Raw genomic sequence first — 26,161 nt, forward strand, 5'->3', positions numbered from 1 at the left:
TCAGAGAGTACCCATGGAACATTTTGTCTCACAGCAGAAGAGAGGACCTGCCTCCATGGTGTGGTGCGGAGAGCCGCCTGTGTTCTCCTCCAGGTGCAGTCACTCACTGTCAAGCTACGAGGGATCTTAGTCAGATACCCGTTCCTGATTTAGTCCGTGGGAAGGAAGACATAAAAGGGAGACAGCGTAATAGCAGCCACTTAGAACAAAATGCTGCGCTGAAGTTTTGGAGTGTTCCTATTTCCAAAGGATAATAGGCACAGTGACAAGAAACTGAGCCCGTGATGGATTTGGAGCCCTCAGAAATGTGTGGCTGTGCCAAGGTCAGCTCCCCCTCCACATGAGCATGGCTTTCAGGAGGAAGTTGAGTGCTGAAGCTTATGATAATTAAAGCTGGTTTAAACAAAGTGGGGCCTATACCTCTTGTTGTGTGATAAAGTAGCAGGATGGCGTTTGATCATACGGAAATGCTAACTTCTGCACGTCCTGGAGCTACTTTGTCGGCCGGGCCCGTGATTATACAGACATCGGGTCATCATGAACAGAGCTAGGCTAAATTTCATCTGCCTGTCTTTTCTTACTGCTCTAGAGTGAAATACAGAAGGTAGGAAGGAGAAAGAGCCAGTTTGTGATTGTTCTGCAAAGGGAAGCGGGGTCCTTGGGGTTGGTCAGTACAGCGGTACAACCTCTGAGGCCTTCAGAGAGGAGGCCGCTCGTAGCGTTAACAGATCCGAGGCAGGCAGTTGATTGAAGAGTTGTTTTTTTTTCTTGTGGGTCTTAAGAGGTTAGTAAGTAGAACTTACTCTGTGGACTCTACCAAAGCAATACATTGTGTTTTTTTTAGGTTCAAGATGATGCTGATGTTAAGTGATTCCTAAGGGAAGCTTCCTTGAGCGTAGCTCCACAAAGTCAAAGAGGACAAAAGTAAAAAATTAATTTTGGTGTTTACAGCACCTACCAAATGGAAACTCTGAGGCAGGTAGTGTTTTATAGCCAGCTTATTAAGAAAAAAAGAAATCGAAACACTGTCACTAATGAGAAAAATGTTAAAAAGTTAACACCTGTCTGATTCAGGCTTGGATGTTATTGAGACAGATCATTCTCATGACTGGTATAAGAGCAATTTTTGAGATAGGTTACGATCAATATTCCTCCTTGTGTGAAACATCAGTGCCTACCCTGTAGGAGCAGTGGCGGTGTCAGGGGAGGAGAATCCATATCTCCTTTAATGAGGTCCGTTAGGTTGCTGCATAGCAATCATCACGTAAATCCACTGATTTCTGTTTAAGTCTTTAGTCAGTATGTTCTCTGGTAGCTATTTTTCACCATGCCATATTACCTAGGGGGAAATGAATTAATAATGCATCTAGTCCTGGATATGTATGTTTAATGGGTAATCTCACATCCTGTCTTGGAGTCAGACTGCACAGAAAAGTGTGTTGCAGTTGATCTTTGAGGTTTAGCACGTGAAGAGGAGAATGTAATTGTCCTTACCTGAAATTGTCTTTAACTACTAAGGACCAGCACCCAGGGGGTGGGTGGATCATCTAGAAGAGCCAAGGAAGTTGGTATCTAAAGATTTGATTGTGGAAGAAATTCCACACAGTTTGAGTGGTGTTGTGTTTTTATTGTTGTTGGTTGGTTTGCTCAAAGTGTCATTAATGCAATATTTAATTTAGAATGGAGTGGTGACTATGGAAAAGGTTTTTGAAGAGGTGGGAAGTTGAGTAGGTGGATCTTTGCTCTACAGGCTGGGTTGTTCTGTCAGATTGCCCTTGGGTCTGTGTTGATGTGCTACCAAACTGCAAACGGGCTGAAATGCTGCTGTACTGAGCCAGCAGAGATGGCAATTTTGGGAACGTGGGGGGAGGATGTTTCCTCCTCTTCTGTACATTCAGAGCACACAATGTTTCTGTCATAGAAAGTTGCCCCTTTCTCTTAAGCTTTACAATTTTGCAAAAACATGAGAACTTCAACCTAGGAAATCAGCACGGCCTATTTTTCTTCTATGGAATCGCTCCATGCTGTGTGGTTTTTCTTGTGTCTTGCTCTTCCTGGATTCATTTGTTCCAAGCAGCGGGGCTTTCCACCAGTTCCCTTGGGAAACTGTTATGAGGTCCGATGAGTTGTGTGGTAAGTTCTTGTTAATATGGTGCTTACATTTTCCTTTAAGTTCATGTCATTAGGTCTTAGTCATGAGCTCATGTACATTTCTATTTATGGTTTAAACTTCCATTATCTTCCAGAAATCTACTGATTTTCTGCTCCTCTCTTAACAAATCATGTTCAGTAATGTGATGAAGGCTGGACGTTCGATCCCTGGGTCTTTCACAGTCGTCGTTGTCCCCCCACCACCATGTTCTCCCTCTTTAATTTGAGGGTGTTTGGGGTTCCTGAGGAAAGTAAAGCCTGGGGATAATTTGCTCCACCTGGAAAAGTTGTTAATGGTATATTGTATGTGCCGCATAGGTTCTTATAAATGGAAGAGATTACATACATAAAGAGGGATACTGCTCAAATATGCCAAATATTTTCCGAGAGGGACATGTTGGCTCTGTAGGAATACATAGATGGCATTGTAGTTCTAACCCTTTACTGGAACAGTCTGTACATCTGACTTACATAAATGTTATTGTTTAAAGAAACGTAGGACTGTGTCTGAAATATGTGCCTTCTCTCGTTGGCCATAAATCTCCTCTCAACTCCAAGCCAAAGCAGATAGCACAAGAGAGCGGTTTGATAAATAGCATCACCCATCTATTTCATTGTTTAGCTGAGATTTGTGGCAACCTTCACTTATTTTTAGTTTCAAAAGGAAGGAAATGCAGAAGTTGAGGTTGAAGCTCTGTCCCTAACTTCTTCCATCGTGTAGGGGCTGTGCGCAGATAAAATTATCGGGCAGTCATAGCTCTGATCTAAATAGGCCTTTTGTAGCAGTAAAGGAGAGCAGCCCCCTCACATTCATGCTCCTCGTTATCAGTAGCTGATGGACTCAGCTGCCAGGGACAAACTGAGGGCAGAATTGCATTCTTTAGCTGCAGCCCGAATAAAGATTGATGCTCTTTTACCTAACCGCTGGGCTTCTTATCCCTTTTAGATAAAGGAATGAAATATTTGACTGCTCTTGTCAGCCTCACATAAAAATACCTTAAATAAGTATTAACCTAATACAATCTTTCTTGTTTTTGTTATGGCTCTGTGCCTTTTCCAGCTTGATTTCACTTCTTCTCTTTCTGCTTCCATTTTTAGATCGTGTTTTATCTCTTATCCCTTTGATATTGTTAATAACTGCCTCTTTTTCTTCACACCCCCTCCAACTACTTCACTCTGCGTCCTTTTTCCCTTGATGCTTTTTCTCCGCATTTCCCTTTTTGAGGTGGCTTAAGGAATTTGCCAATTAGTTGATATTTATGAAGTTTTTACTTTTGCAATTACTGTGTCATTCGTGTTTGCCAGCTGGGTATGGTCTGGATGGGGAGAGAGGGCCTTTTGTTACATTTGCGTGTAGAATTGGAGAAAACAAATACATTTAAAAAAAAAAAAAAAAAGAAAAAGAAAAAAGGCAACCCCCAAGCCAGATGCTGGAAGTAGCATGAGGCTTGCAGGCCTTTTCCAGTCCTGAAGCAGCAGCAGCAGCAACCTTAAGGCCAAGCACAGGTTGCGAGCAAAGCGGTGTTAGTCTCTGTCAGTAAGGTTTTTCTCTGCCTGCACAGTTGGACGATGGGGAGTGGAAATAATTTACCACTGCCGGTTGTATTTTGATAGAACAACTGGCATGCAGAAGAGTGGAGCTGAACTCTAGGGGAGCAAAATTGTTCTGCATGTGTCTGAGGACAAGGAAATTCTCAGGCATGTAATAAAAGATAAGTATTAAAAGGTGGATGAGGAGGGTAGGGAAGGCTTACAGAGATGCACAGGAGCCTTTCGTCAGGAAAAGGGAAGGGCTGTGCTGGCTTTTATAGCAGGGAAGGTGGATTAAACTTTTTTTTAAAACATTCTTAGTATGTATGGCTCTAGCTAATAGTCACTGCAGTGCAGCGGAGAGGTAATTGCTCAGCTGCAGTCACTCGATTGCTTCTGCTCCTCTCCATCTCCTTGCCCTCATCCAGCTGCAGTTCTGGCCAGGGGATACCTCCAGCTCCTGCCTCCTTGCCCAAGTGGATCAGTAATATCTGGGGTTCCTGCCTCCTTCTGCGGTGTCCGCAGGACTCTGAAAAACGGCTCCTGTCAGTTTTCAGTTCTCACTCTTTGCCTTGCAAAAGCCCTGATCCGCAGGGAAGGCACTAGAACTTGCTGTCAGCGAGCAGATAACATTGCGCTGATTTATACACCCTGCGCATCTATAAAGTTTTCCACTGCAGCAGTGAATCCTGTTGTGTTCAGCCCTCACTTTTTTGTTTTGTTTTAAAGGTTCTGACAACTCTCACCGATAGGCAACAGATTCTGCTTGCATATGATGCTGCATTCTTGAATTTTCCTCCTTGTGTAGATTGGACAAAGTTGTTTGTTAGTTAGATGCTTTTTGCTTTGTAGGTGGGAAACAAGTTCTGACCTCTCTAATAATACTCAAATTACTGTTTTTTAAAAGTTAAAAAAAAATCCAAACTGTCAGGTTATGTCACAAGCAATTTTTTTTTTTCTTGCAGTAATATAGAAATTTTGGATGGTTGAGCGTAGTGCTTGGATCAGCAGTAATGCTGTGTGACAGCAGAAATATTTCATTTCTTGTTTTGACAAGAGTAACAATTGGTAATTGGTAAGCATGGGGGGAAAAAAAGCTTTACGTGCATAAAGGTATAGAAAAATCAGAAAAAACTGTCATTTAAAGTGTAATTAAAAAAATCACTGTCCAAATAAAACAGAGGAAGCTTAAAGCATAGCCTAACTGATGGTGCTGTCAGAAGGATGCCTTGCATGCTCAATAGCTACCATGACCTAAAAGCTCCTGATACCCTAATTTTTTCATTCTAACTCCTGTGATGTCAGATAAGCAAGGGGTATCTTATATTAATCATGCGTGTACTCCAGGTTCTTGCCAGCAGTGCGGCCTTCCAGCTGTTTCAACTTTAAAACAGTAAAAAAAAAAAAAAAAAAAATCAGTTGATAAAACTTCAGGAAATAAAAAGGGTCGTACAAAACCCAAAACCCATTTCAGTGCACTAACAACTAAATGAATGGGTTAGCACGTATTTAAGCTGTGATCAGTCAGACTTGTGCAAGCAGGTTGGATCAGAAGAGCAGCAAGGGCTGGGAGCAGTAGCCGAGAAGCGGGAGGAAGCGTAGGGATTGTGTGTACGCTTCTCTCTGACCCATTTAGGCTGTGCTCTCACATTCGCTTTAAGTCGATCCACGTGTGTGCTGCTGCTGACAGCACTTCTCCTCGCCCCAGCCACCTTCCACCAGCTCGGGGCTTGGGAGGCCACTTGTTGAGTTATGGGGGAGCTGCTCCAAATGAAAACTTAACTTTCTGTTCTTCTTCAGGCTGATTTTCAGCAGGGCAGGTTCCCTCCTCTCTGTCATAAACGTCGGGCTGGAGGTGGGAGTGCTGCCTGCAGCAACGGCTTGGGCTTCAGCTCGGCTCAGTCGTGATGCCGTGCCTTCAGATGTGAGTGAATTGACCACGTGTTGCTTTTCTGTGTATTTTCTTTTAATGTCAGCATCAAGCGTGGTTTTCCTACTTGTGATAGCAGAAGTTAAGTTCTGTAAGGATTTTATTAGCAAAAAGTTCTTTAGCTGGATTTAAAAAGCAAGTAAATAATAGTTAAGGATAAGAAGCAAGGAAGCTACTGTCTAAGGATGATGGAGAAAGAGAGCAATCGGTTAGGTACAGCCCACGAACAAACCCTAGGGCTTCAGCAGCCTGTTGTTGAACCCAGAGTAGTGTTTAGATGGATAAAATGGGAACAAGGCTGCAGCAGCACCTGCAAGGGGAGCAGGGATCCAGGAACTCAACGCAGCAAATCAGAGGAACTGCTCGCAGTGCCAAAGTTTTCAGAACTGCAGGGGAAATGAATTCAAATGGCCATTTGCTGTGTATGAAAGGAGCCTGTCCATGTGGGAGTGATATCTTATAATCAGGGAATGGAAAAAGGGGTTGGGGGGGAGTTATGTGGGCATTTCGCAGGCCTGTGTTGGCATTAATGGAACACAAGGACCAAAATTGAGGGAATGAATACTTAAAGAAGTACAGATAAGTGCTGGGAAGAGATGTTAACAGCAGATTTTCTAGGTGGAAGAAAAGTAGCTTAGTATCAAATATTTAAGAAGTAGTTGGGGCAGTGACGACTATTTGAATTTTTAAGCCATTAATCGTGACGGTGCCTGCTGTAGCTCTCTGTAGCTGAACGAACAAGCCTCTGACACACGACAGAAGGGCTTCTTCACCAGGAGGGATGGAGAGCTGCAGTTGGTGGTTGGGGTGATCCCGCAGGAGGCAGAACGGCTGGGTTGAGTGGATGTCAGCAGGCAGGGAACTGAGTGCTGCAGGTCGGGACTGACGTAGCGTGGTTCTGGCCATAAGAAAGTAAAGTAGAGGCATCAATCCTTGGCTAAACAGGTCTGGCTTAAGTCTTTTTTTTTAATTTCACAAGGATTGTTTCTCAAATTGTTTTTGTTTTTTTTTTTCAGTGCATCCCCCCAGTCGTGCAGGCACAGCTGTGGGAACGTCCAGGGACAAGGCTGGGATCCCCTCCATTGCGTGGAGACCCCAGTGGCAGCCGGCTCCTCCAGGAGCTGCCTCTGAAGCGCTCAGCCCCAGGCCCCACACCTCTCCTGGGGGACCTGGGGCTTGTTCTGGGAAAAAAGACACAGGTTTAGGGACCACGGGCACCTCAGCAACAGTAGGGTCAGGGTTTGGGGCTTGGCTGAAGGTGGGCAGAGCATGGGGGTGAGGCCAGCATCTCCCATCACTCTCCTTGCAGGCAATGAATGAGGTGTTGCTGGGAATGCCTCTTAGCCATCCTTAATAAAATTAAAGCTGTTGTGCTAGGTCAGCGCTGCTATAATGCCCTGCTGTGCTGCTGCTTTTAGTGCTCGTTGGCTGTTTTCCTTGCAGGCTCGCGGAGATAAAGCTGCTTCTCACTTGCCTGTGGTGCCAGTTGCTGGAAAGGCTCAGTGCGATCGCTGCAGTCAGCGCTGCGGTTTCCTCCCTTCCTCCCGCCATTGTTTGGCCTTTAAATGTTTTTCTTGTCTTTGATCATGGGACCCTACTCTTGATTAGGCTTCTGGGACCGGCCTTCATAAATGTAGCCGTGCTGATGTTCCTGGACTTTCCCTGTTGTGGCTTTGTTAGTTTGTTTTACTCGTTTGTAATACAAACAGCACAGAAGCCTGGCATGGAGCAAAGAGCAGGAAATTCATTCAGGCTTTGAGCTGGGACTTACTGAAATTGAAAGATATGACAAAGCATGCAGGGATACCCACACATAAGAACTGCTCTTTTTTCTTTTCCAGGGAGTTCTTCTGGTGAGCTTTTTCCAAGCAAGAAAATAAAAGGAGCGTAAAACCAAATGCAGAATGAAATCTGCACGTAAAATTCAGTCAATAAAGTAATTCAGATTCGGAAAATGAATACCCAAGTAAAAGTCACCCAAATCATTTCCTTTAATAGAATCCAGTGTTTGTTACCATAACAATCCCTTTTTGCAGAAAAGGATTAGTGCTGTTAACACGACTCCATCGCCCAATTCAGGTACCATTAGTTTCCAGAGCCCCTCGAGCAAATAGCAGACGGGGAGGAAATCTTTATGCTTTGATTTTGATGATGCAGTTTAGTATTGTAATAACAATTCATTTAGGCTCTGGCTGTGCGTTGCCTGTTATTTCCCTGGAAACTTATGAAACTTATAAAAAGCGCTACTTTGAAATAGCAGCAGTACGGCCTTCGTTGGTCGGAGGGAAGAGCTGCGGATGAGCAGGCAGAAGCCAGAGGAGAGTAATAAATAGCTGCAGCTACTTGACATAACTGACTTTTAAGGGATCCAAAAAAAGGTATGATCCCTCTTGAAGAGTGGAAAAGAATAAGATGTTTCTGTAGTAACGAGATCATAAAAGACAGAAAATTGCTTGTAAAGAATGGGTCTGATTTTTTTTCCCCATTTTTCTATTTTGCTTCTATAAAAAGAATGGAGCTGCAGTTTTGCTATCAGCTGCCACTTGTGTAAGCATTTAATATTACCAAGGTTTTTCTTCAGATCTGTTTCTGTGGCAGTGATTGCTAACCTCTACATTTTATTTTGTAATAACAAGTTTCCTCTGTCCAAAGTGTGTAAATTTTCTGACCTAAAAGGACAGAGGAATTCAGCTGTCCTATCTGAACTTCTCGGTTTGAGGCTTACGTGCGTGTCTAAAGCACTGAGATTGGCATCAGCTGAGAAGAGATGAGAGTGTTTGTTTCTTTCAGCGTGCTGGGAATTGGATGAGTAGAAACACTTTTTTTAGTAGACTTGGAACTAAAACCAGAAAAGGGCCTTTTGTTTGTAGATGCAGATTCAGGAGCGTGATAAACTTTACTACTTGGTAGCCTGGGAACTTGATTTTGTGTGCTGCTTATAGAAACGCAAGCTTCTTTTTCTCTCTTCCTTTTGTTTCTTTCTCTGTTCCTCACCCTGCCCAGTATGATGTGCCTTAGAGAAGTAAATGGGAACTGCTTGGTATCTGTCCTAAACATCATAAAATTTCTGTTGTTTCTAGACTTTTTTTTTTTATTATTTTACTCTTTAAAGGAAAATAAATTTACTGTTTTACTGGTGAGGGAAGGGGAAGGATTTTTGTAACCTTGCTGATGGGCTTGTGCAGCCTCTAAAAAGACAGTTCCTAGTCCTTTTCCCAGAGATACAGACACCATTTGAATGCCATCACTAAATTGCAAGGCCAGCATAAAGTGTAAGCTTTGATCTTATAAACTACTTCTGGTTCAAAAAGAAATCCCAGGTTCTGTCAATGACCTGTAAGGCCCAAGAAAAGAAACTATTTTTGCACGCTACTGATACACAAAAAACGTACCTAATGGGGGTGTGCTTTACCTCTGTCTCCTTGTCTGCTTGTTCTCGTCTTGTCTTGCAATTTAGAAAAAATTCAATATGCATTTATGACTGTTTCATACGATGATATTACTTTATAATACTGGGATGGTAGTTGCCAGTTTTTTGTGTTGTCCTCTCAAGCTTTTTTTTTTTTTTTTTTTATCGTTCTACTGGGTATAATGGATAAGAAAGTCAGAAAGTTGTCATGCATATTGTTTTATAACCCAGAGCATGGTGCGGTTTAAAGGTAAATTCTTTTCTTTTCCAGCCAGTAGAGCAATTCAATTTATTTGATGAGTTTGTAACACTGCAGTGTAATCTGGTGAACGCTGGGTTGAGCAGATTGCTAATAAATTGCATTGCGATGCTGGATATTCCTACTGTTTTGGCTGAGATCATGAGGCTTGCTGCATCCTTGCAGAGAGCTGGACCAGCTAGCTGCACGCTGGGACCATATGGTCAGACCAGCAGCACGGGCATCAGCCAGCACTTCGGGCTGATTGAAGCCATGCTGGTAAGCGTAGAGCAAACCAGAGATAGTCAGGAGAAGAACACGAAATAGCAGGCTATAAAATGCCACCCGGCTAGCAAGGAGCAGGGGGAGTGAAAGTGCATCCAAGGGCTGGTGGGCATGCTTGCAGTATCGTGGGTTTGCTGGAGGGAATTACTCATCTTCTGAGCCCCAGGGCTGGCAGCTTCTCGGCAGTTCCTCCCTGCATTGCCTGTACTGCTGCGGTAGGCTCTCTGAATGCTTAGCAGCCTTGTAGATACCATCGCACTCCTATGAGGGTTTTTCATGTTGAGGAACGGCAGTACGAATGGGAGTTTGGTCTCGGTTCATATTTGTCTTTCTTGATGCTATCTGGAGTGCTGTATAGAGAATTTGTTTTGATGAGTTATTTTCTTATGCCCTATTTTTTCTTAAGTGCAAACGTCTGCTCTTCACATGCCAACAGAGCAAAATTGCTGTACTTATAGTTAAATAAAATATAACATCTATATTTTTCAGCTCTGGAAATACCAGATCGGTGAGATTGGCAGAACAGATAGTATATTGCTCTGTGATTTCCATTCGGTTGTCATCTGGCTGAGCTGAGGGCACTGTACAACAGTTTGCTACTGCAGTACTGGCACAAAAACTGTTTAGCTGATACCTGCCTTCTCTTGGCTGCTACCTTTTGAGTGGAAATGCTTCTTGAATTTGTAGAGGAACCAGGAGGAGTACAAGGGATCTGATGTTCCCTGTGTAGGAATCCAGAAATGCAGTTAATATTGGTAACTCAGCTCTTTGTTTTTGTTGCTGTTGTTGCATAAGATACCAGGAAAATAGAAATTTGTTGTCATGTTAAATTCAGGGCAGGAGGGAAACCCAACATATCTTTTGATCTTCCTTTGGTAAATAGGAGACTGGTTGCTGAAAGTAAATGTTTATCTTAGCCGATGGTGCTATAAATAGTACATTTATCTCTCTTCTGTAGCAGATGAGGACAAAACCAAGTTAGTCATCGAGACACATGTCGCTTCTAAGATGCTGCTGCTTGTTCTGCGTAACGTTGTTCGTTTGGGGGGGTCACTGGCAGAATCACAGCCGTATTTTTGCTCAAGCTGTCTGCCTGACAATACTGCAGAGCAGCTTGAGGAAGTACCAGCACACAGATCTAAAGCCTTTGCTAGTCTGCAGAAGGCTGTGTATGGCACGTAATGAAATAGCATTTCCTAACAGGGATGAGTACCTTTCTGGGCTCTCGGATCTCTTTGGTATTTGTCCATAGACAATGACTGGCCACCCCGAAATTAATTGCATTTTAAAATATTGATGCTGGGTGAAAAGCTCAGCTAAAAAAGTGTACGTTATTCAAAAAAGCATAGTATTTGCCTAGGATGGATTACGATGAATTCTATTTCAACATTTGAAATTAAGGTTAAATACTCAGAGAATATTAATGGTGGCTTGGGGGTGAGGCCAGATAGTGGGAAAGACTGGGGGGAAAAAAAAATAAACACCTTTCTCGATGTTATTGAGTGCCCCGCGAGGTGTGGAGCTCTGCCTGTATGGGAAGGGAGTTCCTGGGAGGAAGAATGCCTCGCAGTGGGGACAGGCCAAGGGGGTGCTGGGGTAATACCCCTCAGGGATGCTTGTCCAGTTTGTGCTCTGCATCTCCAGCTCACTTGGGCTGGTCCCTGGTGTGTGCCCTGGGCTGCTCTGGTGGCGATGTGGCTTCCTCGTCACCTCTTGTGTGGTGGCTGCACCCTGTGGGTGCCACTGCCCTGAGGAGCCAGGCTGGCCCTGCAGGCCTTCTGCCTTCAGCCCAGGAGCCTTCGGAAGAGCTGGTGGCCCTTCACTAGCTGCTCTTATGTTTGTTATGAAAGCTTTACTCAAGTGTTGTCCGAGTTTTGCTTTTAAAACTTCTGGAATTGTTTCCTGTTAGTTGCCTTTGTGACTTTGAAGACGTTGAGTCGGAGGGAATGACGTGCTCTCGCTGCTGAGGTGATTCCGGTCTGGGTCTCCTGAAGCTGGGGGAGGCGCAGTGGTGTGGTCAGCTCTCCTTATTTCTTCATTTATTTTTAAGTGGTTGTACATCTACACATAGTGCGTAAAGTCTCTACAGATGACAGTTCTTTGTGTCTTCATCTCAGCCTGATGAAGTGTGACCAGAATGGAGAACACCACCAGTGAAAGGCACTTCTGACCTAAGAGCCCTAATGGGCTCCATTTGGACTCCTTGGGGTCACAAGCCACAGGGGAGCATCTCCTTGCCTCTCCTTGCCCGTGCTTCGTGCTCTGTCAGATGGTGGATTGTTTCTGATGGCTCTTTCTCTGTTGCCTGTCTGTTTTCTTGGCCCAGAGGCCTGGGCAAGGTGGATCCAGTGTGTCTCTGCTTGAAAAATAAGTTTGGAGAGCAGGAATCTCTGCAGTCTGTCCCCTCATCCTGGGGCTCGATAGCTGCACAGCTCCTGCCGTCGCTTTTGTACCGTGGTGGGGGGATCTGTAAGCTTTGGGGATGTCCACAGCTCTTTGTTTTTCCTGTGTGAGGAAAGGGTAGAGGGTGGCTGAAGATGGGGTCCCAGTCTCCAAACTGGGGGAGACCTGAGGCATGAGCTCTGCCTGCATGTCACTGCCAGACCAGGACCTGCTCATGTCTTGCCTTCTGCTCCATTGGGTGGGTCTCTCAGGATCAAGTTGGGGGATAAAATAGGAAGCTTAGCTGATAGGAGGCACCTTTTCTAGCCTCGCTGATCCCCACTGGCCTCTGCTAACTGAGGGTTGTAGAAACCCAGAGCCTGCTTCAGAGCACACGTCGTCGACTGTGAAATAAAACTCAGGGAGGAAGAGTGCTAGGTAGTGTCTTAATTGTGGGGAGATGTGTATGAATTTGAGACTCTAAGGCATCAAAGCCACCAGTCCAGTGCCTGCTGATGTTAATGGAAAAGCAATTCACTTAATGGGCTTTGGAATACTCTTGGGTAGCTTTTTGTCCCAGTACCTCCTGTGGAAGGTGACGTATCCTTCCTGTCATTACTTCTTCATCCAAATGTGGTGTACCCGATTGCCCCAAGTGACTTTGTGCTCACCACCGAGATCTCCTCCATTTGCCATCCCTACAGAGAGCAGGAGCAGTGGCTTTGCTGTAACTTCTGTTCGTCCAGAGTTTTTCCGGCCCTGGTGGGTTTCTGGAGTCACTCTTTATTAAAGCCAAGTCGAGCCAGCGCTTTCGGCAGGAGGTTGTTCAGAGGTTAACCATTTTACCGTGTTATTAGTGATGATTATGTAGGAAATTTGCATAAAATTAAGAAGTGCAGTGTTTGCAGGCGTTGTTGGGGTAAGTGTTGTGCAGTCACCATTGCTTTCTGCAGGAAGGGTTGCTGAGGCACACACAAGCTTTGTGCCCGCTTCAGCAAAGCTGCTTCTGACATCTCTGAAGGGAACAGATGAGTGTTTCCTGTAAATATGCATACTGGAAACATCTGTCCAGCACGTTGAATTAAAGGATTTTTCTTGATGTGCTGTCTGACCCCTTTATGGCGAGGAACTTCAGTACTGTTTTCCTCATGACTTCCCCCCATCTTTTTTCTTAAGCTGTCTTTTCGGTGCACTTTTTTATAGCTGGACTTGTGAGAATGGACTGAATCTTGCTTTCCACATCTGTCTTAGCAGCTGTACTGCTTCCTGCAATGAATCATCTGAAGCACTCTTTTTTTAATTATTATTATTATTTTGTTTAAGGGTGAAGGCCCATTTGTTTTCCTGGAGCCACAAACGAGTCTCCGCAGTCTGGCAGCCAAGCCTTAAATGAAGGCACTGCTGTGAAAGTGTTTGGAGGAAGGAAGTGCCTCCCTATCAGTGGTGATCACAGACCGGCTCTCAGAGCAGCCCCTTTCCTTATGGGCTTAGGCTGTGGTCAGAGGAACTGCAAACTTCATCAGCTCTTGGAGAGATGAAGCAAAATGTCTCACTTGTTTGCACGCTAACACCAAATCTGACATGATCTGATGCTTTCAAAAGCTGAGCTCTGTAGTGCCAATTTTCAAACTGTGTTTGGGGAGGGGGGTGTAATCTTTCTTTCTGAGGTGTCTTGACTGTGTTTTTGATCCTCTCTTGGAATGATCTTTGCAACTTCATTTTCCAGGGCTCATAGCTTGAATACATTTCGGTTTAGGAGTGCAAATCCAGGCTTCTTTTTTTTTTTTTGGCCCACCAGTGATGTAGCTCCCTGGAACTTGATTCATTGCTGTGTTCTAACTTTTGTATTTAATACAGAGATGAAATCCAAAATCCACCCTCTTGGTTTTGTATTCAAACCCTACCCTGAAAAGCACTTCAGTTATGAAGTTGTTAAGAATTTATTTTTCCTTGTTAATTTTTCTAGGAAAACGGCAGATTCACCACTTGGGAAACCAGCTTCAACTGAATCAACACTGTCTGGATACCGCCTTTAATTTTTTCAAGATGGCTGTGAGCAAGCACCTAACCCGGGGGAGAAAGATGACCCATGTAATTGCTGCATGTCTCTACCTGGTGTGCAGAACAGAAGGAACTCCTCGTATCCTTTCACGCTTGTGCAATCTGAGAGTTACCACTCGGTCCCCTAGGTAACACACCTATGATGGAGGGCAAAAAGTTCACTGTTCAAGCAGTGACAATAAAAAACATACTTTTAGCAAGTTAAGATCATTTAAAAAAAAAAAAAGATCAGCTAGATAATTTAAAAAAAATAATAAAATTGAAAAGGTAAGTGTTTAGGACCTAATTTTATGTCTGTTGGTTTTGTATAATGAAGTGAGTGGGATATTTTCCTGTGGTTCAAGTAAAATTCTTCCCTTTCTAAATACGTAGTATTATTTTCAAGGATCCATAAATTTATGTCTGCATACCCTTAGTAACTTAATTTCTTGTTTCTCAACATTTTCTTCTAGTGAAAAGCTGTTTTTTTCTTGTGCTTTGCTAGTTGTTTGTTTTTTTTATTATTAAGGAAAAACAGAAAGTAAACCAACTGAAAATTAACCCCAAGCCTTGTGCACCGTCAGCATTAAAAACCAGATCTTAATTCCACTGGGTTTTCCAACAAGATACTTGGATATCTTTCTTTTAATGCTTGTGGGAAGGACGGTAACATGATTGAGGTTGGGGGGAAAAGACATTTGACAAATTCTGAAATTTGCTTAAAGATCATGCAGGAAGTCAATGGCTGGAGATGGCACGGGTTAGAGTTGCAAGTAAGTACTCATTGCTCTAGACATCAATATTTTTGTTTTGTAAATATTCTTTTAAATCCCTATAAACTTAAATACTGATGGGTATTCAAATTTATTTGCTTTATATATGTTTTTTATATTGTGTTGCAGTAACTGCAATTTGGAGTTTAGTATCATGAACCCAAGAGAATACAGGCAATTACTTCTGTATTATTTTAGCTGTCCTTTTCTGCTTTAAAGCAGTTTGTGCAAATCATCAGTATTCTATTTGATGTTTTTTCTAGATTGCTTGTTTTCATTCTATATTTCTTTTAGCAGTTGAACAGCTTATTTTTCCTTTTAGGATCTGAGTTATTTTTACTTTTGAGATCTATCTTTATCTTAAAACTTGTGTTTTCTGATAATGTTGTAGTCATCATGTTTATATGTTAAAAAAACAAACATTTTTGCAGGAATAATGGAATTTAAAATAAGGCTTGCCTATTACACTAATCTTTTCTAATGTATCTTGTGCAAACTTTTGAATGGTATAACTCCGTTACTGTAAAGACAGTGTTCAGCTAGAAGCATTGCCACTTTTTTATGCCCATGTCACATTTTTATATTTATAATCATTATCTGATATTACTAAATCATAGCCTAACCATAATATACAAATCCATTTTTCCTAATTGGCAGTGATAAAAGTATTTGGAACACTAAGCTGTAATAGGCAAGTAGGTACATTGTAACGCAGCAGCTATCTGTGCAACAAGTATGTCTAACTCTTCTAACAAACAAACAATAATTCTGTTTTTGTTTGACATATACTTTTTTTTTTTTTTTAAATATTTCAGCTTCTATCTCAGTAATGTGCAAGACATACTGGTCTGGTCAACACTTAAAAAATACCTAAATTAATTTTTCCACCTTTTTTGTTAAAAATAGGTCATTTCCTATGTAATCTTGCATATAAAACGGTAGAAGTATGTTATGAATAAGACTACAAATATAGGCTCTGTATTTTTATATTAATATCCCCCAAAACTCCATCTTTACCTGCTTGGTTACTGTGTGACCTGGGAATCAAGATGTGATAGTGCGTGACTCTATGGCTCAGTTCTTTTAGTGCTGATTTTTTTTTGAAATCAAACTTCATTTTGTTGTTGATATTAAGAATGTAACTGTGATCCTTTGGGAGAGTGAGTTCAGGTTCTGCCTGTGTTCTGCCGGTTTGTTTTTCTCGATTTTGTTTTAAAGTGTTTCAAGGCCAGTGTAGTGCAAAAACAAATCCCAGATTACAGATTCTGAACATTGAATCATATATTGCTTTTCTGGTTTCTTACCCTTTCATTAGAAGTTTGAAAACCTGGGAGAGACAGGTACATATTGCTGGCCTTTGAAACTAAAATACATTCGCATCTCCACAGATTAATTATGATGATCATTATCAGTGTGTTATATTTGTTTCCAGCCTAGATCTGTCAATATACAGATGTGCTATAGGAGGCAGACTTGCTCCCACAGCAAGAAAGACCAAGAGCAGGTATAGAGAATGGCAAAGTGGTGAGATGCTTTAGCAAGAACAAAGATGCATGTTCAGGGTAATAAGCCTGCAGTTGGTTTTGGTCTTGTGGAGAAATCAGTAGAGGATAGCACGTAAAGAGAAGAAATGTGATGTACAAAATATATACAATATTTGTAACACTTTTAGGTTTATATAACACTGCTAAGAAGATTTACAGACTTTAAAATGTTCATTGTCATTGTGTTGGATGTAGAACTCTTATGAAGAAATTATTTGGGAGAAGTTTAGAAAAGGAAGTTAAAGACTTTGAACATATTTTAGAGGAAAGAGATAACATGGAAGAAGATGCGAAGAGCAGCATTTTTGGGGCTTAAAGATAATGCCATGGTTTTGGGTGGCCTGCGTGAGTGGAGTGACTGGAGTCATAGAGGCAAGAGAGATTTGATGGGAACAGATTAGCCTTTGAAATGGAAGACAATGCATTTAAAATAAATATATGTGATGGCAGAAGGAGCAAAATATGTATGTGTCCTGGGGAGTTATACTCAAATATAGCCAGGGGCTGAAGTGATGAGAAATGGTGGCGTGCACTCACCAGTGCCAGGACCAAAGGAGTGGGAAGCATTTGGAGAGGGAGAACAGGATTTAATTGTCTGCATTGAACTCAGTTTGAGGGAATGGAATGTATTAATCTTATGTGGATATCTGCTTATTCTTTTTTTCATAATGTACATGTTGCCAGCCAGCCTCTGTGAAAATGTGAGGAAAACTCTAGCCAAGTCTGCTGGTGCAGTCGGAATTATGCCTGAATAACCTCAGTCTGAAACAGAAAAACATTAAGTTCTCCTTGTTTCTTATGTGTTGTTGAATTAATAGCAAAATGCAAAATACTCATGTAATACAAATAACAGTTTGTTTTCTTTAAGTTATAGAACTATTTTTTTCAGTTTCAAAAATGATTACAAGTACAGCTTTTATTTACAGTTCTTTGGAAAGATTAACACTTCATCTGAGATCCGAGTTCATTTTACATCAGTTGATGGCTTTTAGCTTATTTGACACAAACCCACAGTGCAGTAACTTTGACACAGCTTTTCCTTTACCTTGTTTATGTTACTTGTCAGTGGTAATGCTCCAAAGGAAGACAGCTCGCTAGCCATTAGCTGGATTTGGGAGGGGTTTCATCCTTTGGGCAAGCTACCTCTCAAAGCTTTAATTTATTATTCTCTTTGTAAAACGTGTCTGTGTAATCAGTGTCAGAGAAAAAGAAAAAAAATAAAAACCTGTATGGAGGGGTTGCTGGTTTTAAACCATCGGGTCTGCCGGGGCTGAGCAGCTCTGAGCACTTCCAGCGACATCTGACTTCAGCTGGCACTGCGAGCACTCAGGGCACTGCCGGCTAGGGCTGGTAATTTGTTTCTTGGAATAGTAACAGTCCTCAGTTGTTTCTCTTTAATGTTTTGAACAGCTTTTCCACCCCTACATATGTTTGAATGGAAACAAAGGGCTCTTTCGCTGGTCCTGCTGTTCCCGGAGGGAGAAGTTGGGAAGCGCCAGGCCGCGCTTGGAGTGGCTTCGGGCCGGGCCGCAGGCTGCGGCTGCCCCGGGGTCACCCAGAAACAATGGGAGGCTGGCTAGGGCTTTCCAGGTGGGATATCGGTTTGTTTAAATCGAGGCACATTTCATTTTGTTTGTGATCCTTTTTACTGTATGCAACTGCGATAAAAACTGTACGACTGTCCACAGTTCTGTTTGTAATATTTTCCAATGCTGCCACCTGGGCTTTTTATGAGTAACATTTTGCATGGTAGATACCTTTTATCTCCATCACCACCTTTTTTTTCCCTTTTTTTTCCCCTTTGATGCTCTTTGGAAAATGCACCCTTAGCTGTAAACCAAATCCTGTCATACTAGACCTTAGTAAATAAAACCTTTTCCACATGAGGAGTCCTCACAAAGTTCCCTCACCAGCTATCTTGTGTAAATATCCCAGTGTTTGCCTGCAGAGGTAAGTTCAGGGCAGGTTTTTCCCCCTGGGCAGCCTTCTCAGCTTGATGTCCATGTTATTCAGGTGGCTTCAGTGGTGTTTTGTAGTCAGAGGAAAGATGTGGGCTCCTCCCATGGTCAGTGCAGGGTAGCCAAATGAGACCTTTTCTCTGGATTGTTCATGGAGAGCCTTTCTGCCAAACATTCAAGAAAAACACCTCTTAAATGTAAGCGTTGGGAGTTTAAGGCTGACAGGAGAAAGTTTGGTGCCTTGGTTTCTTGTGTGTAAACTTGTGCTGGGTTAGAAAGTGTCAGGCACTTTTCCTCCCCTGCTTCCTCTGCCCCCGAGCCACCCTTTTGTTTGAGGAAGGATCACAGAGGCAATGCAGGATGCCAGCAGGCAAGGGTTTGGGAAAAAAACCTGGGCATCTCTTCACTGAATGGGGCAGTACTTTGTTATTTCCTATTTGTCTGCAGTACTTGCACTCTATTGCCAAGCTATTTGAATGCCTCCCGGTTTAATGTGTTTATTTTCATGTCACAGTAAGGGAAGTTGAGAGTATTTATCTTCATTTTCCAGGTGCAGAACAGAAGCTAAGTGACACATTCAAAGTTACCCAGAAAATCTGAGATGGAGCAAGGAATTGGTTTCTTTTCTCCTGGATTAGGCAGTAGCCACTGAACCTTTCTTCCTTTTTGGATTTTGCAAGAGGTGTTCAGCTAATTTCCTTTAGAGCAGTGTCAGGTTCTGTTGGCTTCCATACTGTCATGGGAGGCTTTGTGCAGCCTCACCATGAGAGCCTTTGATGGATACATCTTTGTTCCCCTGCTAACACTTCAAGGTCCATCTTAGCAAGGAAAAGGGCAAGACTTCCTTCTTTATTAGAAATGAAAAATTAGATCTCCAGCAATCTGTTGACCTCTGCTAAGCTTCCAGGAAGCCAGCAGGCCCTAATGTTCCCAATTAAAAAGTTAACTTTTGAAATGAGATTTTCTTTAATCAACAAAATTTCAGAGCTCTAGTTAGGGAAGTTAATAAAAATAGTTTCTATTTCTCTTTGCTTATGGACAGTCTTTTTAGTCACTGATTTCTTGATTAAATATGATTGCGGTCAAAATGTAGTTTGCCCAAGTGTTGAATTTGACAAAGGCATAAGATATTAAAAACTGATTTTAAATTGTATAGTTAAAAATGCGTGTAATATGTACCAAAGCAAATGGCTTCATTTCACTAGACTATTTTTGTGGTAAAAGATGCTGTGGTCTTACTTCCTAGAAAGGTGCTAGGACTTAGTCTTAGAATAGCCTTGTCCACTGCACTTCAGAATGAAGTTTTAAAATTGGCAAGCTTTTTTTGTGGCTGGATTTTAATTGGGAGAGTCTCACCCTGTTAATGAAAACTTGTCACGTTAAATACAGTGCAGCTCTTGTTGTCCCATATTAGTTGCATCTGTTTCCAAAGAGCTCATATATTTTGTAGTATGTGGCTTGTGTGATTCCTTTTTGATACCATAGGTGAAAGTGCTAGAGTTATAATGAAGAAGGCCGGTATAGCAACAGAAATTTAGTTTCAGCTAAATTGAAGAGGTGCTGTTTCTAAACAGCACCTCCGTTTGTTTTCTCCTCTAGTTCTCCAGCCTTTCCAACCCTTTCCTCCAGCCAGGGTTGGGACTGCTGGATTTCAACAGCAGGACTCATGACCTGAAGCCAGCATATCCAGTCTCCTTTTCCGTGTATATGAAAAAATCATATTTTTTCACTTGACAATACTGCCTCACACTTTTTTTTTTTTTGCCATAGATGCAAGTACGCTTCTGAGAGGATGTTTAATGTTTCCCATTGATGGCAAGGATGGACATGTTTTCCTTTCCATGTGCTCATTTGATGCCGTATGCAGGCTTGTTCTCTCTCTGCTTTTGTCATGAATCTGAACCCATACAAAATGCTATTGAGAGATTAACTCTGTTTTGGGAGGAAAATCTGTGGCCACTGCTCTAGCTATTGCATATGGGTGCTTGTTTGAAAAGCATTGTCCACCTGCAGGCATCTGGGGCCAGTCCTCCATCTTCCAGGTGAGCCAGCTCCATTCTCATCCCCACACTGCAGGGGCTGCTCCTGGTGCTGCTCTGCGCTGCTGGACTTGTTGGGACAGTCGGAGCTGCCTCACTCAAAGGTATCTTGCCAGGCAGAAGAGCCTGTGTTTCCCTTAGGCCTTGTGCTGTTCCTGTCAGTCCCCTGTGAACGTCTTTGTAGTATCTAAAATGTTGCTGGGTACTTGCATTTAACGCACAGTTTTGTTCCACGTGTATCTGGTGGTTTGCAGTGTCTTTTAATGAGAATTAGCTCAGAAGAAAATGACCTGAAGCCTTTCAGACTGGTGGAATGGCTCTGCCCCAGAGGAACAGAAGCTGAGTGGCCCTCAGCTTCTCCTCTTGTCCCTCAGGGACAAAAAAAAAAAAAGCCAAAAACTTCACTTCTGAGTCATACCAAGTGGCAGGAAAATAAGGAGTGTGACTGGCGAACAGCGTTATCCCCCAGGGTGTCCTGCCTCTGAAAGTTATTGAAGCTTCCCAGAGGGACACCGTGATTTTAAAGTGGAGATTCAGTACTTGGGTGATTTTCTTTGTTCCTTTAAGATTTTGGAAATATAAAAAGGGAAGGGAGCCTTACATTGTGGAGTGTGTCAACTCACCATCTTGCTGTTTCAATTCTCCTGCTTAATGCCCGTTATGGATGCTGCGGGGAGGGAGGGGAAAAGCTGCTGTAAGTGCAGTAGTGATAATTGACCCACTTAAGAGAGCTGCTCTAATTTTGCATGTTACAGCATCCTGGAAATTCAGATAAGAATGTTGATCTCTCCAGCTAATAGGATTTCTAAATATATCATCCAGAAGAAGCAGGAGGACTGTAATTTTGCATGTCTGTGTGTATTGAGGCTAACGTTTTGTTTAAGAACTGCACACTCTGAAAATCTGCTCTTTTATGAACTTGCTACTAACGCAGGATAGAAAAGTTGTTTGACCTCTGGGGCTGGCGGGTGCGGGGGACACCTGGTCCTGCTCTCATCAAATGCGGTGTCAAAATTCTCACAGCTTCTGTGTGGAAGAGTGACCAACTTTTTCCCCTCAGGATGCTGGCACCCAGCAGGTGGCTCAAATTGTCAACTTTTCCATAATGCAGCGTTAAACAAAGTGTCTGCAGAGACAGAGGGGGGGGACAGGGTCACAAGATGGCCTATAAAGATTACAGATTAGGCAGTTTTTGATAGTTTTGCTATTTCTGTTTTTCCCATTCAAGTGAAATTTTGAGCAGTAAAGGTCAAAATAATCCTCTTCTGAAATTTGACTGCAGAAGTCCTTTTTTTTTTTCTCTGCTTTACAGAGCAGAGTGTTTCAAGTCTGTCTCTAGGCAGTTCTTTCTCCAAGCACACTGATGGATGTGACTGCTAAAAACAGAGCTTTTGCTCGCAGTAGAGCTGTTGCACCTAGATTGTTTTAATTTTTTGCAGGTACTTTGCCCTTGCCCATCATACCTGTCCGTGCTGGGACACAGCCAGCAGTCATTGTCCCTCTTGGGAAGGAAGGAACAAGCTTTGCTCTGAAAACTTATGGATTAGGCCCACCGAAGCCTTTGTTGCTGTGGGTTTGAGTTGTGTTATGGGCAGGTAGAACAAATGCTTATTGTTTGGCAGCCCCGTGCTCTGTCACTGCGTCGGGCCTTGTGTAGCACAGAAATACTTACAGCAGAAGAACCTGGGCCAGATTTTTTATGCGTGCAATAACAGTCTGCTTAAATTCATTGCATAGTCTGCCCTCTTAGTAAGTGGCTTCCAGTTTGGGGTTTCTGAACTGATGAGACATTCCCGTGGTGGAGGTAAAACGAGGAAAGAAACAAGAACAGGAAAGCTGTGGAGGCATTGGCAGTAGTGGGGTACAAATGCTGGGGACTGCGGCCCTCAGATACCAGCAGCACAGAGTGGGGGTGAGGCTTTGAAACACGGTGGCAGAGCCCCAGGAGCTAATGAGGTGAGGGAAGGCAGGGCGAGTTCTGGGTGGATAGAGGGGGTGATGGATGAGGGGAGAGAAATGTGATGGCAGAGGGGCCTCCTTCAAGTGAAACAAATACAAAGGAGGGGCGATAAGGAAGGGGATCCCACCTCTGATGTCTTTGACCTTCAGCAGTCCTTGCATGGTTGTGAAAATAAATATTTAACAATCTCTTAAAGCTTGTTTAAAAGAGGAAATGACTGGGTTGGCTCTGCTTAATTCAGAAGTTTCTCCCTGCATCTGAATTCTGCTGCTGATGTCAGCAAAAGCAGCATTATAAATGGGGAGCGTTTTGCCCTGATGGGAGTTAATACGTTGCAAACACTAGCTAAATACAAAGCGGTGTGGTGTGGCCGGTCATTGTATAGCACGTTATTGCTTTTGTCAGAGGATATGCTGGATGTGGTGAGGGATGTGGAGAAGAAGCTTCCTCTTCCTTCTCTGCACCCCCACCTTCCCCTTTTTTGAAAGGAGAAAAAAAAAAAAATGTTACCTGATGCTTTGTCTAAATAAATCCTGGTAGCAAACACGATCAATTACTGTTAATGCTTTTGATGCGTTCGCTGAAAAATATTCCTGATTGTAGCCATCACTAATGATTTCTGCATTTTAATACTTTGGAAATCAATTAGAAAATTAAATGCTCTCTTCCATTAAAATCATTTTGAAGACTGTATATTTGCATTTTAATGCAGTAAGAATGATGCCTTAGCAGGCAAATTCATATTCTTAAATAGTTTAATTAAGATAGGTAATACAAAATAGGGTAAATAAAATCCACGGAATTGAAAGCTATAAGCGCTAATATGCTTGCTGTCTGCAAATACTGCTTTAACTTGAGGTCTTCTAAAACTGTTTCTGCTTTCATCATCCTCTTAAGTCTTACACTTTTTTTTTTTGTCTTGCACTTCTTAATGTTTTAAGAATAAATTAAAGGTGTATCAGAGAAACAGTGTCACCTTTTGAATTTGTTTTGGAAAAGTACAAGTCATTTTCATACTGGTCTTTCCTTCTATCTTGGAAGTAGTCCTGAGAATGATTTCTTAGATCCTAATAAAGTATAAGCCTTTTAAAAAATAGTAAAACAAACAAAAACTCTTCAAGAGCTCTCTTATTTCTTCAGATGTTTGTCACTAGGATTTTGTTTGCATGCTGTAATCTTCATACGCAAGCTTCATACTGGAAATGCAATCAAGGATTTCTAGCATTTTGTAATATGGCAAGTATAACTGTGAGCTGAGCCTTTCCTAACCTTCTCATTATTAGCCTGCCTTTATGGCAAGTCCGTGTCCTTCCTCAAAGGAGAAGGAGAATATCTTCTAAATTTAACTGCCAGATTGGCTCAGTATTGTTGTAAGACTGAATGATGTAATACCCAGTCACATGGTGGTATAGCTGCTATTTTCCCCCTTGAGAAAGAGAATTTTTCCATATTATTCAGTTTCAGTAGTTTGGGGAAAATGGGAGTCTTAAATGAGACCCAAACATCCAAAATCTTGATTTCTTCCAAGCTCTGCATTTGAAGCCAAATGTTCCCCATGCCTTCTTTATTTTGACTTGCTAATTGGAAATAAGATGTTGAAGATAATGTGTGCTTTGAAGCTAGTGTATTGTGTATTTTATTTAGACTTGATCCTTTAAACATTTGACAATAAAACATAAATTGCAGAGCTCTCGTCTTTAGATCAGCTGTAAGTGAATCATTTAAGTTTTCAACATCCTTCCAGTTTGGGAGAAACACAGTAGTATCAGTAATGTTTTGACTGCATGTGTTGGTAAAGTGCTATGAGATTTGCTAATCTGTGTTTTTAAATGGAGATATATAACTGTTTCTTCAATGGTGGAGCATCTTGTCTGCCAAAAATAAGATTTTATTCCTAGACAGTAGAAATCAGTGCTCTTCAAATTCTCTTTGTATTGATAAGCAGGGAGGAACGGTAAATGTATCTATAATGTAATTTCTCATACCGCATACAAATTACTAATGATGAAAAGCAAGTTTTGAAAGAGGGGAAAACCTTTTAAGTATATAAGCTGAAAAAATAATATGGTGAGAAAATAAGGCATTAAAAAGGCATATTCAGCAATGTGACATGTACTGACTGAAATACACAAATATATTACAATATATTAAAAAAAAAAAAAAAAAAAAAAAAAAAAAAACCACTCCAGAAATTGCCTCTGTCTTATTGTCAGGAGATTTTCTCACCTTTATGTGTTCTGCCATTGTGGTGGTGTTTTTTTTTTTCATTCTGTAATTGGTCCTTTTAACTTTATATTGTGCTTGTAGAGAGCCTTTTGGCCTTGCAGTTTCCAAGAGGAAACAACGTTGTTATTGTCACTTCAGGTACTGTACTGTGTGGCCCTATTGTGGGACAAACAAAGAGCTGATGGTTCAGGTTAGACTGCAGAAAATTTGAGACGTTGCCTGAACGCGCTGGTTTGTGAGAAATTACCACTGTGCCCTTACTTTGCAAGGATTTTGTCCCCTTTTAGCTAACTTGCATTAAGAACAGTTTATTTATTTTCTCCCTAATGAAGCCATGCCTTCGGAGTAATGAAGTTCTGCCTGTTCAGCTCCAAAGGTTGTGAGGCTGTAGATGCTCTTTTCTGTGACTTTTCCTGTTGGGCAAAAAGGCTGGGCAGTCTGCACTGAGAATATTTCTATTTGAAATGTGCTGTTGAAATTACCAGTGGGCCATCCTTCATCTTCAGGGAGCTGAGGGAAAAGTCATAAAATAATTGTAAGTTATTACCGAGGAAGTTTTTTGAAGAAACATATGGAGTTTTCAGCTGCTGGGTCTCAGTTGGTACCTGACACTGGAGAACATCCTATTCTGTACTTATCTGGAGTTGAAAGTTTGGGTTTCCCATGTGAGTGCCATTACCTTCTGCAGGATCTAAGTTAAATTTTCTTTTCTATATGACAATTTCTGGTCCTTAAAGGATTAGTCTTCTAGGGAATGCAACAGATGGACTACATCTGTGCTGCTGTTTCTTAGGGACTCCCAAATCACTGCATTCTTACTGCATCTGGAGGACCCAGTTCATTGCCAATAATTACTTCCAGTGCATATTCAGATAACACTTTTCTCAGCTGAAAAATACTTTTGTATGCTTTCAGTATTATATTTATCCATCTCTACTTGTTATCTTCCACCTAGAATCTAGACTTCTGCTGTGGCAAAGAAAAAACCTCAAGCATTAGTTGCTACTCTATTCATTCCCCAGTCCTGGAACTGATGGCTTCATCGTTTCAGCTGTTTCTTGAAGTCATTCAGTGATGAAACAAGGGTGCTCCAGTCCTTGTTTTTTTGCTGATAATGTTGGCAGCCCTCCCAGTGGAGCTGTAAGCAAGTCACTTTCCTACTGTTGCAACTGGAAAAGTTGGGAGCAAGATCAAGAGCCAAGAATGTTGGCTGAGGAGTTGCAGCATCCAGAAGCAGAGGACAGTGTCAAAAACAGAAGCTGTAAAAAATATTGCTTGAAAAAAGTATTTGTTCACAAGAATCCCTCCCACCAACGTATTCAGAGGGCTCTAGGGTGGAAGGGAAGAGAAAATAGAGATTTTTCCATCAGTTTCCTAGCAGACAGAGACGGTGGGATGCATACAGGGAAATGCTTACATAGGCAATGTATTTGAAACTTAGAAAATGCAGAAGAGACAATGCCTGTGCTCTCTGTAGGATCACAGAATAATTTAGATTGGAGGGGGCCTCTGGAGATCATCTGCTCCAATTCTCCACTCACATCCTCATTAGATCACTGAAGCCCTACTCAAGCTGAGTTTTGGTCGTCTCTAATGACGGACATATCCTACTCTCTCTGGACTATGTATTGCAGTGTTTTGCTCGCTTCATGGTAAATATTTTTCTTCCTAGTATCTAATCAGATTTTGCCTTGCT

General features: G+C 42.0%; 1 protein-coding gene across 2 annotated transcripts in view; it reads left to right on the forward strand.

Annotated features, from left to right (window-relative positions):
• Nucleotides 1–26,161, forward strand: part of BRF1 (BRF1 RNA polymerase III transcription initiation factor subunit) — a 171,991-nt gene that overhangs the window by 33,370 nt on the left and 112,460 nt on the right. For both annotated transcript variants that reach the window (XM_032187558.1, XM_032187560.1), the window contains exon 3: nt 13,892–14,065. In XM_032187558.1, the coding sequence (XP_032043449.1) occupies nt 13,972–14,065 (94 nt within the window). In that variant the 5' untranslated portion in view covers nt 13,892–13,971. The remainder of the gene's footprint in view (nt 1–13,891; nt 14,066–26,161) is intronic.

This window comes from Aythya fuligula, chromosome 5, assembly GCF_009819795.1.
Source record: "Aythya fuligula isolate bAytFul2 chromosome 5, bAytFul2.pri, whole genome shotgun sequence".
NCBI classification, from domain to species: Eukaryota; Metazoa; Chordata; class Aves; order Anseriformes; family Anatidae; genus Aythya; species Aythya fuligula.